Raw genomic sequence first — 16,260 nt, forward strand, 5'->3', positions numbered from 1 at the left:
CAACAGATTTTGTTTGAGACCTATAAATATAATATCTGCCTGGTTCCCGCTTAAAAATAGAGGGATTAGTAGGCCTCCCTACATCTTGAGATGTAATGCATGGACACATACTGGGCCAGAACTATCCTAACCCAATCATCTAAATGTGATCATACAGTTATTTCAACAAACAATAAATAAAATTATGAACATAAATGCTATCCATCTCCACAACATTCATGCCTGAAAGTGATTTTAGCCTTTGTACACTTAACAAATGAAAACCCGGTTTCTCGTTCTTGTCTTTTTTCTAACTGCACAACTGAGCACGTGGCAGTCAGATAACAAGCCGTACTTTGGATGGGCCACTGGCATTTTGTAAACAAAACTTTCTTGACACTGTGTACATTGTTTCATATGAACCAAAGGGGTATAAACGATGCTGCTTTGTAGATGAATGATTTATTGCAGATAACAGACCCGCTCCTCCTGAGTACAGATGAAGCAAGCAGAAAAATGTGCATGTGCACACACACACACACACACACAAGCAGACATACACGCACACACACACAAACACAAGCACCGAATACAAACACGCATGCTCTCATCAGGAGGCCTAATTAATTACACTGCTTTCAGCCTCCAAATTACCCAGCAGCACTTGGGGGAGGCAAGCAAAAAGAGCGATGATGGCATCCGCTGAATTCCCATGGTGCTTTTACAGACATATCTCCTGTATCCCCTGAGCTCCATTTCAAAAAGAGAGAAATCTTTTCACCGAGCCTTAGCTGCCTCTTTTGCTAATGCACACGCGCACACACACACAAAAACAAATACTGCGCGTGCGCGCTCACACACACACACACACACACACACACACACACACACACACACACACATCAATTGGTGCTCTTAGTGTGGGGAGAGACAGGAAATGAGGGTAAAATGATAGATCAAGTGGAAGAGAAAGAAGGGAGGGGGAGGGCGGGGCAAGGAAGAGAAAAGGAAACGGCTGAGTGGGAGTACAGAGATGGAGAAGGTGTTTCCGTAGCTGCTCTCTAACCTACAGACTACACCATGTCAGAAGGGGCGGTGAGGCAAGGCTCTGCTCCGGAGGCTCGTGGGGAGGTAGAGGTTTTCATAACCTCTACGAGTGACAAAACGCCACCGTGAAAAATGTCAAGCTGAAATGACGTGCACGCCTGCAGCAACGGGACCGTTCAAACAAATGGGCAGTTGTTTACGATCCCTTACATGCTGCTACGCATAACAACAACGGTGAGTCACAACTCCATGCCACAACCGCTCGTATCAGCTGAACAACTGAGTGTGTCGAATAAAGTAGTTACACACAGCTCCTGCCACCATAAAAACAAAACAAAACACAGAATCCTGACTCTGCTGCTGTTTCACTCTATCTTAACCGTTTAACCAAAGAGGAAACACTGAGGGCGGTCACGGGGCAGGCTAAGCTAACTGCTAGCCCATGCAGACAGGACGCAGTCGCGGGGCAGGCGAAGCTAACTGCTAGCCCATGAAGACCGGCAGTTCTGACAGTCATCCTGGCGTTCGCTCTCTTGGACAGTGATTTTTTTAATTTCTTTTTTTTTTGGCTATGTCAGATATATGTGTTATTGTAGGTTTTGAGTATGTTTTTGTCTGTGTGTACTGCTGTGGGCTGGGGGAAACGAATTTCCCAAATAAATATTCCTGATTCCTCATTTCCAACGTCATTCATTGAAATCGGCAGACTGTAGCCCTACTTGAGTGTGGAAACTTCTCTTTTTTAAGGCTTAATATTACACTTGCACATGCAGGCATGATTTCAACAGAAAAGTGCCCCGATGCCACAGACACAACCACGACGTTAGTCTGCAGCTCCAGGGTCACGCACATGGAGGACGAGTGAGCACATGTCCCCTGGGAACCTTTCTCTTAACTTGTGGTGCCGCAGAAATGTTTGGAGAACGCAGCGTTGAGTCTAACATCTGGACATCTTCCTCAAAAGTTAAAAATGTTCACTCTGAGCTCAAAAACACGCTAAGTTCTCAATGCTGCAGGGGATTTACAACAGAACCTACTTTACACTGAGACAAGAGAGAGGTTCCCGGCGGATCTGTAAGCTAAGGTTTATGCCAATACATTATCCTATCAACGGATACTGCCGAAAAAAAGTCTGTAGTATTTAAAAGGATTTGTGCAGGTTAGAGGCAAGATGGGGCATTTCTACAGTCATAGAAGACCAGAATACAAAACAGCAATAGATGATCGCTCATCCTTAACATGCTGCTGTACTCAGCACCTAATGATTTTATTCATCGTTACAGTGGGCAATTTTTGTGTGTGCATATACAAACACACACACACACACATACATACATATACTATATATATATCCATCCATCCATTTTCTGGACCGATTATCCTGCTCTCAGGATCGCGGGGATGCTGGAGCCTATCCAAGCAGTCACTGGGCGGCAGGCAGGGAGACACCCTGGACAGGCCGCCAGACTATCACACAGGGCCCACACACACACACACACACACACACCTAGGGACAATTTAGTACAGCCGATTCACCTGACCTACATGTCTTTGGACTGTGGGAGGAAACCGGAGCACCCGGAGGAAACCCACACAGACACGGGGAGAACACGCAAACTCCACACAGGATGACCCGGGATGAACCCCAAGGTTGGACTACCCCAGGGCTTGAACCCAGAACCTTCTTGCTGTGAGGTGACCACACTAACCACTGCGCCACCGTGCCGCCGCATATTATATATATATATATATATATACACACACAACACACACACACATATATATATATAGACACACACACACATATACATACCTACATACATACATACATACATACACACACACACACACACACACACATATATATAGGAAAAAACTTTAATGCATTGTAGTACAAGCCTGTTTCATGCATCATGCACTCATCAGCTGCCAATGTGGTTTAACCACTTGTACTGCAATGCATTAAAGTTTTATTCCTACATCTATCTTAATATTCCGCTCCTCATTTGTTGAGCACTCTTACCAACACCATTGATGGTTTCCAGAAAGCTGATGATTGCTTATGGCATGAAACAGGCTTGTACTGTCTCATAAAGAATTTACTTGACTCACTGGATTACACACCATACACACTGTATATTCATTTATTCATTCATTCATTCATTCATCATCAGCTGCTTCTCCGGGGTCAGGTCGCGGTAGCAGCAAGCTAAGTAGGGCACTCCAGATGTCCCTCTCTCCAGCAACGCCCTCCAGCTACTCCTGGGGGATCCCAAGGCATTCCCAAGCCAGATTGGACATGTAGTCCCTCCAGCAAGTTCTGGGTCTACCCCGGGATCTCCTCCCAGTTGGCTGTGCCCGGTAAACCTCCGAAGGAAGACGCCCAGGAGGCATCCTAATCAGACGCCCGAACCACCTCAACTGGCTCCTTTCAATGCGAGGAGCAGCGGCTCTACTCCAAGCTCCCTCTGGATGTCCAAGCTCCTCACCCTATCTCTAAGGCTGAGCCCAAGACACCCTACAGAGGAAACTCATTTCAGCCACTTGTATCCGCGATCTCACCCTTTCGGTCACTACCCAAAGCTCATAACCATAGGTGAGGGTTGGAACGAAGATTAACTGGTAAATTGAGTGCTTTGCCTTCTGGCTCAGCTCCCTCTTCACCACAACAGTCCAGTACATCGTCTGCATTACTGCTGATGCTGCACCAAATCGCGTGTCAATCTCCCGCTCCATCCTACCCTCACTCGTGAACAAGACCCCGAGATACTTGAACTAACAACTCATCCCCAACCCAGAGGGAGCAATCCACCATTTTCCAGTAGAGAACCTTGTCCTCAGACTTGGAGGTGCTAACTCTCAACCCAGCCATTTCACACTCAGCTGCAAACTGCCCCAGTGCGCGCTGGGGGTTGCGTTCTGATGAAGCCAACAAAACTACTTTAAATATATCCATCCATCCATTATCTGAACCGCTTATCCTGCTCTCAGGGTTGTGGGGATCCTGGAGCCTATCCCAGCAGTCATTGGGCGGCAGGCGAGGAGATACCCCGGACAGGCCGCCAGGTCACACAGGGCACGCGCGCGCACGCACACACACATAGGGACAACTTAGTAAGGCCGATTCACCTGACCTACATGTCTTTGGACTGTGGGAGGAAACCGGCGCACCCGGAGGAAACTCATGCAGACAGGGGGAGAACATGCAAACTCCGCACAGAGGACGACCCGGGACAACCCCCAAGGTTGGACTACCCCGGGGCTCGAACCCCGGACTTTCTTACTGTGAGGTGACCTTGCTAACCACTGCGCCACCATGCCGCTACTATATATAAATATATACACACACACACACACACACACACACACACACATATACATACATCAACATAGGGTCCATGGTGATTATATATATATATATATATATATCAACATGGGGTCACTGGGTCCATGGTGAGACCATCATGGACCCAGTGAATTTTGGATATTCACCGTTTTGATATTCCGCTCCTCATTAGTTGAGCACTCGCAACACAATTGACGGTTTCGGAAAAAAAACGCTATATATATATATATATATATATATATATATATATATACACACACACTGATGATTGCTTATGGCATGAAACAGGCTTGTACTGTCTCATAAAGAATTTACTTGAACCACTGGATTATTTTGCTCCTTATTGACTGAGCACCTTCCCTACTGTTGAGTGTTTCTTTTAACAAAGTTATATATACACACACACACACACATAGTATGTGTGTGTGTGTGTGTGGGGGGGGGGTGTTCTTCTGCTATATTTGTGATGACCAATTTGAGTTTTAAACCATAGTGAGGACACTTTGGCCAATCCTCACTTGTTAAAGGGGCTATTTTAGCGTTAGGGTTTGGGTTTAGAGTATATGTTAGAATTAGGACTGGGTTAAAATTAGGGTAAAGGTTAGGTATCTCGTTCTGATGTTTGAGGATAAGGTTAGGGGCTAGGGACTAAATGTAGTAAGCAAGGGTCCTCCCAAGCAGAGAAAAACAAACGTGTATGTGTGTAAGTGAGTGAGAATAATTAAATGAGTGAGAGAGAGAGAGAGAGAGAGAGAGAGAGAGAGAGAGAGAGCGAAAACAAGAGTCCAAAAGAGAGACAAGGAGTCTGGGCAAAAGGTGTGTGCGTGTGTGTGTGCATGCACATGAGAGAGATTGAGAATCAGCAAGAGTCAGAGAGAGGAGGCCTAGAGGAGAGATAAGGGGGAAAGAGAGTATTTATGTCTCCACAATCGATGTGGCAAAAGGAGTTTAGGAGTTTTTCCAGCAGACCATCAGTCTTCCAATCAATCAATCAATCAGTCAGTCAATCAAACTCCAGACATTAGCCAGAGAATCCTCTGAGTCCCACTTTTGTTGGGACATTTTTACTACTCTCCTCCTGCCGCTCTCCTCCTCTCCTCTCATCTCCTGCTTTCCTCCACTCTGCCCAATTAGACAGTGACAGATGGGCAAGGTAAAGGGCCATAGATCAGGATGGTACTAACGTCATAGCCTGATAGATGGACTCCACTCCATATCTCATGGCGAACTCGTCCACTATCTCTTGGGACACGTCGTCAAAGTAGACCTTCCATGCCTCGTCACCTTTCACCGCCGGGATCTTCACTGCCCCGCTGTTTTTCACCTCTGTCAGGTAGTGGAACAGGTTCTGTGGGCCGGAGGAGTGATAACAAACAACGGGATTGATGCACAACAACAGAGTTATACACCCATAAGTATCTAAGTACATCTGCCTCTCTGTGATATATAAATGGTAATCTGAGACACTCGTCCCTACTGGAGATGTCCTCAACCTTTGATCAGGTATCACTCAATCAAAACTGTAATTTCAACTTTATTGTTCTGTAGAATACGATGAAATTCTTGTGCTCTGGTTCTCTCTGCCTTAGCATAAAAGACACCCCCCCCCAAAAAAAATATATAGTACACGATAACACAACAATGTAAGGTGCATGTGGATGTGTCAGTTGTTCAGCAAACTGACTGCCTGTAGAAAGAAACTATCACTGAGACAGCTGGTGTAAGATCTCTCATCTCTAGTGGCTACAGGGCATCTTCTGAGTGTGTTTAGAAATATGGAGCGTCAGACTGCAAAAAAACATTGCTCCATGGTCAAGTTCATTGTCGAGGTAACTTGGCAGGCTTGAGTTAAAGAGTCGATCTGAGTGTACTCGCACCTGATAATACTTTCATACCACAATATCTACCCACAAACTAGCAGACTATGTATGTACAAAGTGCAGATTGACTACAACAGCAGCCATAATGCTGACCTGGCTGGGCCTTGTTTCAAAAGAACCAATAAAGGAATGTGCTATTCAAAATTTGGCATTTGTACTGAGGCTGTCAGACAGCTGAGAAGGACACACAGCAGGGAGCATGCAGAAAAATGAGTACAAAGGCTTTGGCCATAACCCTGCGACTGCCCCCATAACTGCAACAACAACCCCAGTGTTGAGAAATCAAGGTTGTTGTTTTCCTGGCACGGGAATATAACACAAAGGACACATTTAACAAGGATAGTGTTCACAAATTTGATTGACTCATAATTGTGCCAGTGAACATAAAGACATCACAGATACATAATTTTTTGGTAACACTTTATTTTAGGGGGTCGGAAATTACCTAGTAATAAGGTGGTAGTTTTTACAGGTAATTTTACAGCTAACCCTAACACTAACCCCAACCCCAACCCTAACCCAAATTACAAGGTAATTTCAACCTTATTTCTAAGAAATTACTTGATAATTACCACCTTATTACTAGGAAATTACTAGGTAATTTCCGACCCCCTAAAATAAAGCGTAACCATTTTTTTTAATTCCATAGAGTGTTAAGTATTCTGCCACAATGAACATCAAACATTATCAGTAAATGAGGCTGGTTCCAGGTCTGATGTGGAAGGTCTATATTGCCTCCTTCAAAGGATGAATCCAGATTGTCACATTGGAAAATTTCTAGGTCTGCTTTTCAAAAGCTATAATTTTCCTCATCCTTAATGACAACATGTTAGTTACCTCATGCAGACAAGTGTACTGGCTGTGGGGTGGAGCGACCTTCTCCTCCCCCTTCATCTCAACGCTGATCTTTAGCCTGATGGCGCCAGACACGGCAGACTTGTCAGTCCTCTTATCTGCAACACATAACCAGGCTGATTTAGTCCAACGGGGTATGCAGCAATGACAGGAAGAGCTGACAAAGACCGAACGCAGAACTGTGTTTACTTCAAACTGCAGCCCAGGCTTAACAAGTAGTGAACTCAATGTAAGGGATTCCAGATATCCCTTGTTTTCTGCACTTTGGTCTTGTCCTGCCAAATGTTTGAGTTGAGCATAACGCTCCTTTATTCTGTCCCTCGTAACTTGATGTGTCTCTGACTGTTACCACGCATGTGAACGCAGCTACAATAGAAGAAGTTCTGCGAGAGCACTTGACAATGTCATGTTTGGCTTCTTTCATGAGTAGTTCACTGACATACTGTGTGTCTTGTCCATAATACACAGGACGCAAGGTCCTGTTAAGTTTTGTCCTTCACTGGGTCAACGCTGTGTTGCGTACCTTGTAATGTGTCCGCTCTAATTAGCTGAATCAGATTCCTTTACATATTGCTGAGCCTGGCTGGCAGACAGAAACCTATTCTGACTGTCTTTACTCATCGCTCCTTCTCCTCCTCTCTGTATCTCGCAGCAAAGCAAAGCCTTTGAGTTTTGGCATCCTTGGGCTTTCAAGCATACGGCCTCTTCAGTGCTGCAGCCTGGAAGACAGGGTTTTTTTCTTTGTGTTTGCATGTACGTGCATGTGCGTGTGCACACACACACGTGCGCACATGCATGTACACACATATACACACATGCACAGATAAACACTTGTGATTGGCCATGTCGATGACCCCAGAACGCAGCAGATAACCTGTCACAAACCGCTACTCTGTGCTTCAACATAAGTCCACTTACTTCGCTGCAAAACCTCTTTCATGTGATCCCCTGTGCAACGGTTTTACGCACATTTTAATTTCTCTTGTTTCCTTTGACTGAATTGCCGTACTTAAGTCGGTTAGTCAAGAGAGAGACAAGTGAAAAATAACAACGTGACGAAAAGACTGACTCAATTTTTGGACAGAATGAAAAAAATCCCAGGTTGAAGGGGAGCTGACGATGCTAAGAGAGTAGTAGCTGGGGGATAGCCATCCACAAAAGCAAAAAGCCTGCTTAATCAATTATCAGGTGGATTTAAAAACTGAGCACTGAGTAAAAGCGGTGAGCTGGGGTCATTACTACCACGAATTCAAGTCAAGTGCATTTTTATATCCCCCAAATCACAGTGACAGTCCCAGTGGTGTTAAAATGTGCAAAGCGTGTTTATATCACGCTGATCACATTTAGATTAACAAGGCCGAGACTGTGTTAAACATCCTGCCCAGTTTTAATAGATACCGCGCTAAACTGGCTATTCCCACCGGTGCTAACTGTCAGCAAAATTGCACTAATTTGCGCTTCTCTTAGTAGGCCTGGCAGTATGAGGCCCCTGCACAAATGTGAAATAATATGTGCTATCCACCATTATCAATGTAAGAGAGATCCAAATTCTTATAAAAAGTCATTTTGGGACATGTATTTCCAATAGTTGACAATATTTTTTCATAAAATGTTTTTAAAATTCAAGTTAAAAAAGTAGTGGACAAAAAGTTCTTTGTGAATATGAAAACAAGATTGTAGGTGTTCATTTCAGATGTGCAGATCAATAAAGTTGATTTTTCACCACTCCCTTTGTATTGGTTAATTACTGTGAATTAACAGCTAATTTGTATACAAAAATAATAACATTCTCTATATGGTAATGAAGTTGAACAGCACATAAGTACACACACACACACACACACACACACACACACACACACACACACACACACACACACACACACACACACACACACACAGTCATAGCAACACTGAGGTCTGACTAGCTGGCCTAAATTTGCCAGTCACGGCAATGGTCACGGCCATGGTCACGGCAATACAGTGATGAGATTCTTAGAGCAGAGCCTGAAATAAGAACGGGGGGACTTACCCAGGTTGTACCAAACGTCCATCTCCCCGCTCAGTGTGCGGACCTCAATGATGGTCTGGCCAAGAAAATCATCTGATTCGCGCTTGAAATGTTGCTTGACCCGTGATTTGATGTCATCGTCCTCATCCCATACACGCACCTTGATGCGGTCTGTAGCGTTGTGACACTCGCTGTCAAAAGGAGAGTGATTTTGGAGGTACAATGACAACAACAACAGAATAGTTAAGTTGGAATACTCAGTCAACCATAATGACAGGCTAAAGCACAATCCAAGATTCAAGCAGATGCACATTTTCAGACACAGTTGACAACATGGGGGAAAAAAACAACAATAAAAACGCTTATCATGTATCTATATACACTACCGTTCAAAAGTTTGGGATCACCCAAACAATTTTGTGTTTTCCATGAAAAGTCACACTTATTCACCACCATATGTTGTGAAATGAATAGAAAATAGAGTCAAGACATTGACAAGGTTAGAAATAATTATTTATATTTGAAATAAGATTTTTTTTACATCAAACTTTGCTTTCGTGAAAGAATCCTCCATTTGCAGCAATTACAGCATTGCAGACCTTTGGCATTCTAGCTGTTAATTTGTTGAGGTAATCTGGAGAAATTGCACCCCACGCTTCCAGAAGCAGCTCCCACAAGTTGGATTGGTTGGATGGGCACTTCTTTGAGCAGATTGAGTTTCTGGAGCATCACATTTGTGGGGTCAATTAAACGCTCAAAATGGCCAGAAAAAGAGAACTTTCATCTGAAACTCGACAGTCTATTCTTGTTCTTAGAAATGAAGGCTATTCCATGCGAGAAATTGCTAAGAAATTGAAGATTTCCTACACCGGTGTGTACTACTCCCTTCAGAGGACAGCACAAACAGGCTCTAACCAGAGTAGAAAAAGAAGTGGGAGGCCGCGTTGCACAACTGAGCAAGAAGATAAGTACATTAGAGTCTCTAGTTTGAGAAACAGACGCCTCACAGGTCCCCAACTGGCATCTTCATTAAATAGTACCTGTTAGAGCCTGTTTGTGCTGTCCTCTGAAGGGAGTAGTACACACCGGTGTAGGAAATCTTCAATTTCTTAGCAATTTCTCGCATGGAATAGCCTTCATTTCTAAGAACAAGAATAGACTGTCGAGTTTCAGATGAAAGTTCTCTTTTTCTGGCCATTTTGAGCGTTTAATTGACCCCACAAATGTGATGCTCCAGAAACTCAATCTGCTCAAAGAAGTGCCCATCCAACCAATCCAACTTGTGGGAGCTGCTTCTGGAAGCGTGGGGTGCAATTTCTCCAGATTACCTCAACAAATTAACAGCTAGAATGCCAAAGGTCTGCAATGCTGTAATTGATGCAAATGGAGGATTCTTTGACGAAAGCAAAGTTTGATGTAAAAAAAATCTTATTTCAAATACAAATCATTATTTCTAACCTTGTCAATGTCTTGACTCTATTTTCTATTCATTTCACAACATATGGTGGTGAATAAGTGTGACTTTTCATGGAAAACACGAAATTGTTTGGGTGATCCCAAACTTTTGAACGGTAGTGTAAGTGAAAAAGTGTTCCTTTGTGTGTGTGTATGTCTGTGTCTGTGTAAGGGCTCTGACATGAAAAATTCCCTCGGAGACCCTCAATGGCTAAATTAACCTTTCCTCTCCATCCCACTCATCACTTCAACCAATATCACAAGGAAATTGCTAAACATACTAGCAATGTGGTTGTCTAGCAATGGACATAACTTTTTACTATAATAGTCAATTTAACCTCTCCACCCCAAAGAAAACCCCTCCAGAAATGCCTGTGTGCTCTCTTGACTTTACCCACCATCAATCCCCAACCCCCATCCTGTGTACATTCCCTCAATCTGTGCACCCAACATTAAGTTACACTGCAATGGTACTGCTAGAAGAGCAGAAGAATAGAAGAGCAGTGATCGCAGCACTTAGCTTTAGATGGGGTCAGAGAGATAGGCCCTGGAATTAAAACGGAAAGATTACACATTGGTCTAATGACATCTTGGATGTAACAGCCAGACAAACAGCATCTGCAACATTATTTTAACTAATCCCCTTTTAAGTGCTGGCTACAGCTGCACCAGTCAGGAGCTTTGCTCTCTGCTGAGCTCACAGTAATGTATCGCTCTATTAATCTACAATCCCCATAGTAGAGAGAGAGGGGGCGTCATTACACCCACCAACGGTGTCACATTACAGGTATGGAGCCTCGCTGATAACCACCATCACACGTACACACACAAACGCAGAGAGAGAGAGAGAGAGAGAGAAGAGAAGAGAAGAGAAGAGAAGAGAAGAGAAGAGAAGAGAAGAGAAGAGAAGAGAAGAGAAGAGAAGAGAAGAGAAGAGAAGAGAAGAGAAGAGAAGAGAAGAGAAGAGAAGAGAAGAGAAGAGAAGAGAAGAGAAGAGAGAGAGAGAGAGAGAGAGGAGAGAGAAGAGAGAGAGAGAGAGAAAGAGATAAAGGGTTACAGCAACACTGGTCTTTTCCAGTCTTTTGCCATAGATTATTCAGTTTCAATTATTCAAAAGCCCACATTTTATTTTGCAACAGACATGCAAATGCAAACACAAATTTGCAAACACACACACACAGTGTATCTCTCTTGCCCTCTTCCTTCTTTTCTTTCTCTTTCTCTAACACACACACACACACACACACACCGAGTCCTAAAACGAGAGGCCAATGAAGCTATTCCCGTTAGAAAATTATGGATTCATGAATAAATTCTAGCTAGGGGTATGGGTTAAATCTTCTGGATGAATTGCAATTGAGGGTACCGGCACATGTGTGACTCCAGGAATGGCATTAGCTGTTCTCTCAGTTTTCAAAATAAACACCTCTAACTCTTTCCGACCCTTATGCAGTAGCTAAAAAGACATAATGGCGGCACAAGTGCCTCATGCAGTGGGGTCAGATCAGGGTCAAACAATACGTCCATATCACTCTATGCAAATGTTACAACCTGCTGGGAGTACAAAATACTACATGGAACGATTAGATATGTACCTTAAAGGTTATATTATCAGTATTTTGTGTGGTTGAGAACATATTTATTTCTGTCTGAATTGTTCTGATGCATTATACCCAACGCCATCTCGTACACCAAAGAGAACATCTTGTACACCAAGGAAAACAAAACAAATTTTGAGAACTACTGAAAAACATTACTGCAGCCCTGTGTGGGCCCGGGCTCTAGAGCGCTTTAGGTTTTCACTAATCCCTTCAGATTCTGTTGAACAAGAGATTTTTGTTTTTAATCACAATCAGACTATATGGTTAAATAAAAACAAAGCACTCACAAGTAGAACTTTTCATCCCAGACGGGGTTGAGGTTTCCAAAGATGGTTTTGGTCCTGCGCTTGGTCTTGCCCACCTGGACGGTGACATAGGGGTCACTGGAGCCGGTTTTGTCTTTGGCCTGCAACCCCTGGGCACACATGACTGGGATGGGTTGCAGGGAGAGGGAGAGGAAGAAGAAACAAGAAGGAGTGATTGAGATGCTGACCAAGAGTAGAAACACGTAAATGATACCATTAGCAACATGACAATCAAAATGTTATTTATTTGGACGTGTTCTCATATCATTCAACACGACTTTGCAGAAGAAAAGTGTTTTGTTTTTTGTTTTTTTCAAACTCTATGTACCCAGTGTAATTATTGTATGCAAGTCTGTGGTCAGCTCCATTAATCAGATATAAGCTATTGATATGAGGGTTCAGGGATTAAAGTGAAACGAATGCTCATTATTTTTGGTCAGGTTAACTTGTCCCAGATCATTAAGCATACTAGAATATCAATGCAGGGTGTCTTTTCATTTGTGTGTCCACTAACTCTATAATTTACAGGCCATTAAATTATGTAATAATGTAAGTAAATAGGTAATGTTTTATTTATATAGCACGTTTAAAGACACACAGTTATAAAGTGCTTTACACTCAATCCAGAAAAATATGAGTAAATACATAAATTGAATGAATATAAAACATGGCACAGGGAGTAACAGACCAAGCTAAAAACGAACCAAAACAGAAAGCAGGGATGGGGATCTACAAAAAGGCTTGCCTAAAAGGATAGGTTTTTAGAAGCCGTTTAAAACAGTCCAAAGATTCAGCAAATCTAATGGATTGGGGAAGATTATTTCAGAGGCTTGGGGCTAAAACTGCAAAGGCGCAGTCACCTTTTGTTTAGCAGTTGGTGTGGGGATGGATAAAAGACAGAGGTTTGAGGATCAGAGTGGTCGAGAAGTGGAATGAGGAATGTGAAGCTCAGAAATGTAACTGGGGGCAAGATCATGCAGTGCTTTAAATGTAATCAATAAGATCTTATAGATTATTCTGAATTTTATGGGAAGCCAATGGAGGGATGCAAGAATAGGGGTAATATGGGACCTATGGCTAGTTCTAGTTAGTAGTCTAGCAGCTGCATTCTGAGCCAACTGTAGATGAATTACAGTAGCTTGGTTGAAGCAAGAGTAGAGAGAGTTACAGTAATCTAGACGGGAGAAAATGAAAGTGTAAATTAATATTTCGATATCCTTAAAGGATAAAATATTTGTGATTTTTGCAATATTTCTTAGCTGAATAAAACAGGATTGGACAAGCTTAGTAGCATGGTGATCAAAAGACATATTCTGGCCAAAGATGATACCAAGTGTTTTAGTGGTAGATTTGATGCTTGACCAATAAACTGCACAACTGCATTGGCAAAGTTCTCAGGGCCAAGAGAACTTCAGTTTTGTCGGGGTTTAGATGGAGGAAATTAAGGGACATCCAGTATTTGGTGGCAGCTAAGCAATCATGGAGGGAGGACAGTTGATTCAGGTTACTGGGTTTGGCAGAGAAATAGATCTGAGTATCATCGGCATAACAGTGGTATGACATGTCTTAACGATAATAATAATAATAAATAATAATAAATTAAACTTATATAAGTGACTAAACAAATGACCCAGAGGAAGCATGTGTAAAGAGAAGAGGATTGGCAAGGACAGACCCGAGGGACTCCACACAGTTGGGGAGCTGACAAGGATACATGATTGTTAATACAAACATTAAAATATCTATTAGTCAGATAAGAGTGAAACCAATCTAATGCTGTACCAGAAATGCCAACCCAGTTTCCAACATATCAAGCAAGATGGCATGATCAATGGTATCAAAGGCAGCAGTTAAATCTAGAAGAATAAGAATAGAGTATTCACCTTTATCAACATGCATAAGAATGTCATTGGACAATCTTAGTAATGCAGTCTCAGTACTATGCTTGTGATAAAAGCCAGATAGAAATTTATTGAAAATGTTATGACCCTCAGTCAGCTGCAAGATTTGATTTTTTTTATATTAACTTTGATATAGAAATGTCTCTTTACCACTCTTCTTCAGGACATGCTAGTATCAGTACATATAATACACAATATAATTTATTATGGTGAGCTAGCTAATAAATCACGTTTATGAGAGATGTTTGATAGGTATTGTGTAACCTCATAGTTTATGGCTGTGTGTTGTCACTGGGCTGCAGGCCTGTGTTCACCAGTAACTTGCAACTTAATTTTAGGGGTGAGTGACCAGCTTGTTTTATTTTTATTTAGCCATGAGTCGTTTAATCGAAAGCAGCCTCAACTCTCCCGAATTTGTCATGACAAATCTATAAGTGTCTCTCCAGCATGGAAATATTAAAAATGATTGTTAACTACAGTATGATTAAAAAGGCAAAGCCAATTTTGGAGTGAGTTAAGACATACATGTCTGTGCGCGCGCACACACACACCCACACACACACACACTCACACAGACAATCGCCGTCAAAGCAAAAGAAAGTCCAGGAGAGGAAGACACGGTATTATTTCTCAGACCCATAAAAGGGAAAAATGACACTGGTCCATTAAATATGTATAAGTGACAGTCTAAATAATTCAGGGTACATATATATATATCCCTCAGCCATGTGCTGACAGGAATTGCTGGGCAGAGTATAGAGGTTTTCGAACAAATGAGAGGCTATGACCTCCCTGCCCCAGGCATACTAAAAATCAAATGTCTCCCATGAAGGGATAGGAGGGACGAAATATAAACATAATATGAACATAATATGTAGAAAGGTGCATTAGAAAGGAATTTGGGGGGGGGTGTTCATTTCATACAGGCATCTTCTTCTGTGGCCTGTGACAAATCCACCTTGAATTATTAACTTGTCTGTTTCATCATTTGTAAATATGCTGCATAAATCCAGCCTGTAATGATCATAACTATGAAGTTAAAAGGAAGTAGAACAGGTTTTGAGGTTAGAGAGATTAGTAAAGGAGAGGTGTGAGTCACAGATGGGAGGGGTTATACCCACAGGATTAGACAGCAGCATCAAGGAGATGACGCAAGGACAGAAAACTGAATGGTGGAAACTGATTTTACTACCTAAGCCTGTGAATGAATTGCCCTCCTCGGCGACAGCTGCCACGGTGCCCTTGTGCAAGGCGCTAGAACAAAAGACATTACTCCACTTTATAGTCAATGAATGAGAGGGGGTGATGGGGACTGTGAGGATAAATGAAGGGAGGCGTTTACTTAGTGCATTCTTCTCTGATAAGTCTCCATTAAATCCTCAAGGAGGGAAAGTGGCTGACAGGTGCTTGGTGATTGGTGGACACAGTTTCAAAAGGTTATGGAGCCGGAGACTGACGGATATATCAAAAGTAGCCAATTATGGAACATCTGAGGCTCATATCTCACAGTCAGTGAGAAATATTTAACGCCAGAGTGCATAATATGCATACTCAGTGGATACATAATATGTCACGGCCACCGAGCGAGTGCGATGGAATCAATGCCACTGTGGTTTATATGAATTTTAAACAAAACAACTATCTAATATATTCTGACGACCTTGCAAGATAGTTTAAGATGGGCCACAGTTTTTCTTGCATCATTTTCCCCCTCTTTATCGTTACCGCTCCCCTTGCTTTCTCCCGTTCCTTTCTCTCACCCCCCCCACCCCCGTCTGCTTCTCTATCTCTCTCTCTCCAGCCCTCCTCCCGTGTATTGACGCTGGCAGAAATGCAAGTGGAGCAATAAGTCAGAACATGGCGTGGTTTCCATGGTGATG

General features: G+C 42.7%; 1 protein-coding gene across 1 annotated transcript in view; it reads right to left on the bottom strand.

The window, feature by feature from the left end:
• LOC130111979 (protein unc-13 homolog C) overlaps window positions 1-16,260 on the bottom strand; it is a 160,751-nt gene that overhangs the window by 103,450 nt on the left and 41,041 nt on the right. Inside the window, exons 9-12 of the mRNA XM_056279289.1 lie at window positions 12,462-12,603; window positions 9,140-9,309; window positions 7,090-7,205; window positions 5,557-5,720 (exon numbers count right to left, since the gene is read on the bottom strand). Coding sequence (XP_056135264.1) covers window positions 5,557-5,720; window positions 7,090-7,205; window positions 9,140-9,309; window positions 12,462-12,603 — 592 coding nt within the window. The remainder of the gene's footprint in view (window positions 1-5,556; window positions 5,721-7,089; window positions 7,206-9,139; window positions 9,310-12,461; window positions 12,604-16,260) is intronic.

The sequence above is a fragment of the Lampris incognitus genome, chromosome 4 (assembly GCF_029633865.1).
Source record: "Lampris incognitus isolate fLamInc1 chromosome 4, fLamInc1.hap2, whole genome shotgun sequence".
NCBI lineage: Eukaryota > Metazoa > Chordata > Actinopteri > Lampriformes > Lampridae > Lampris > Lampris incognitus.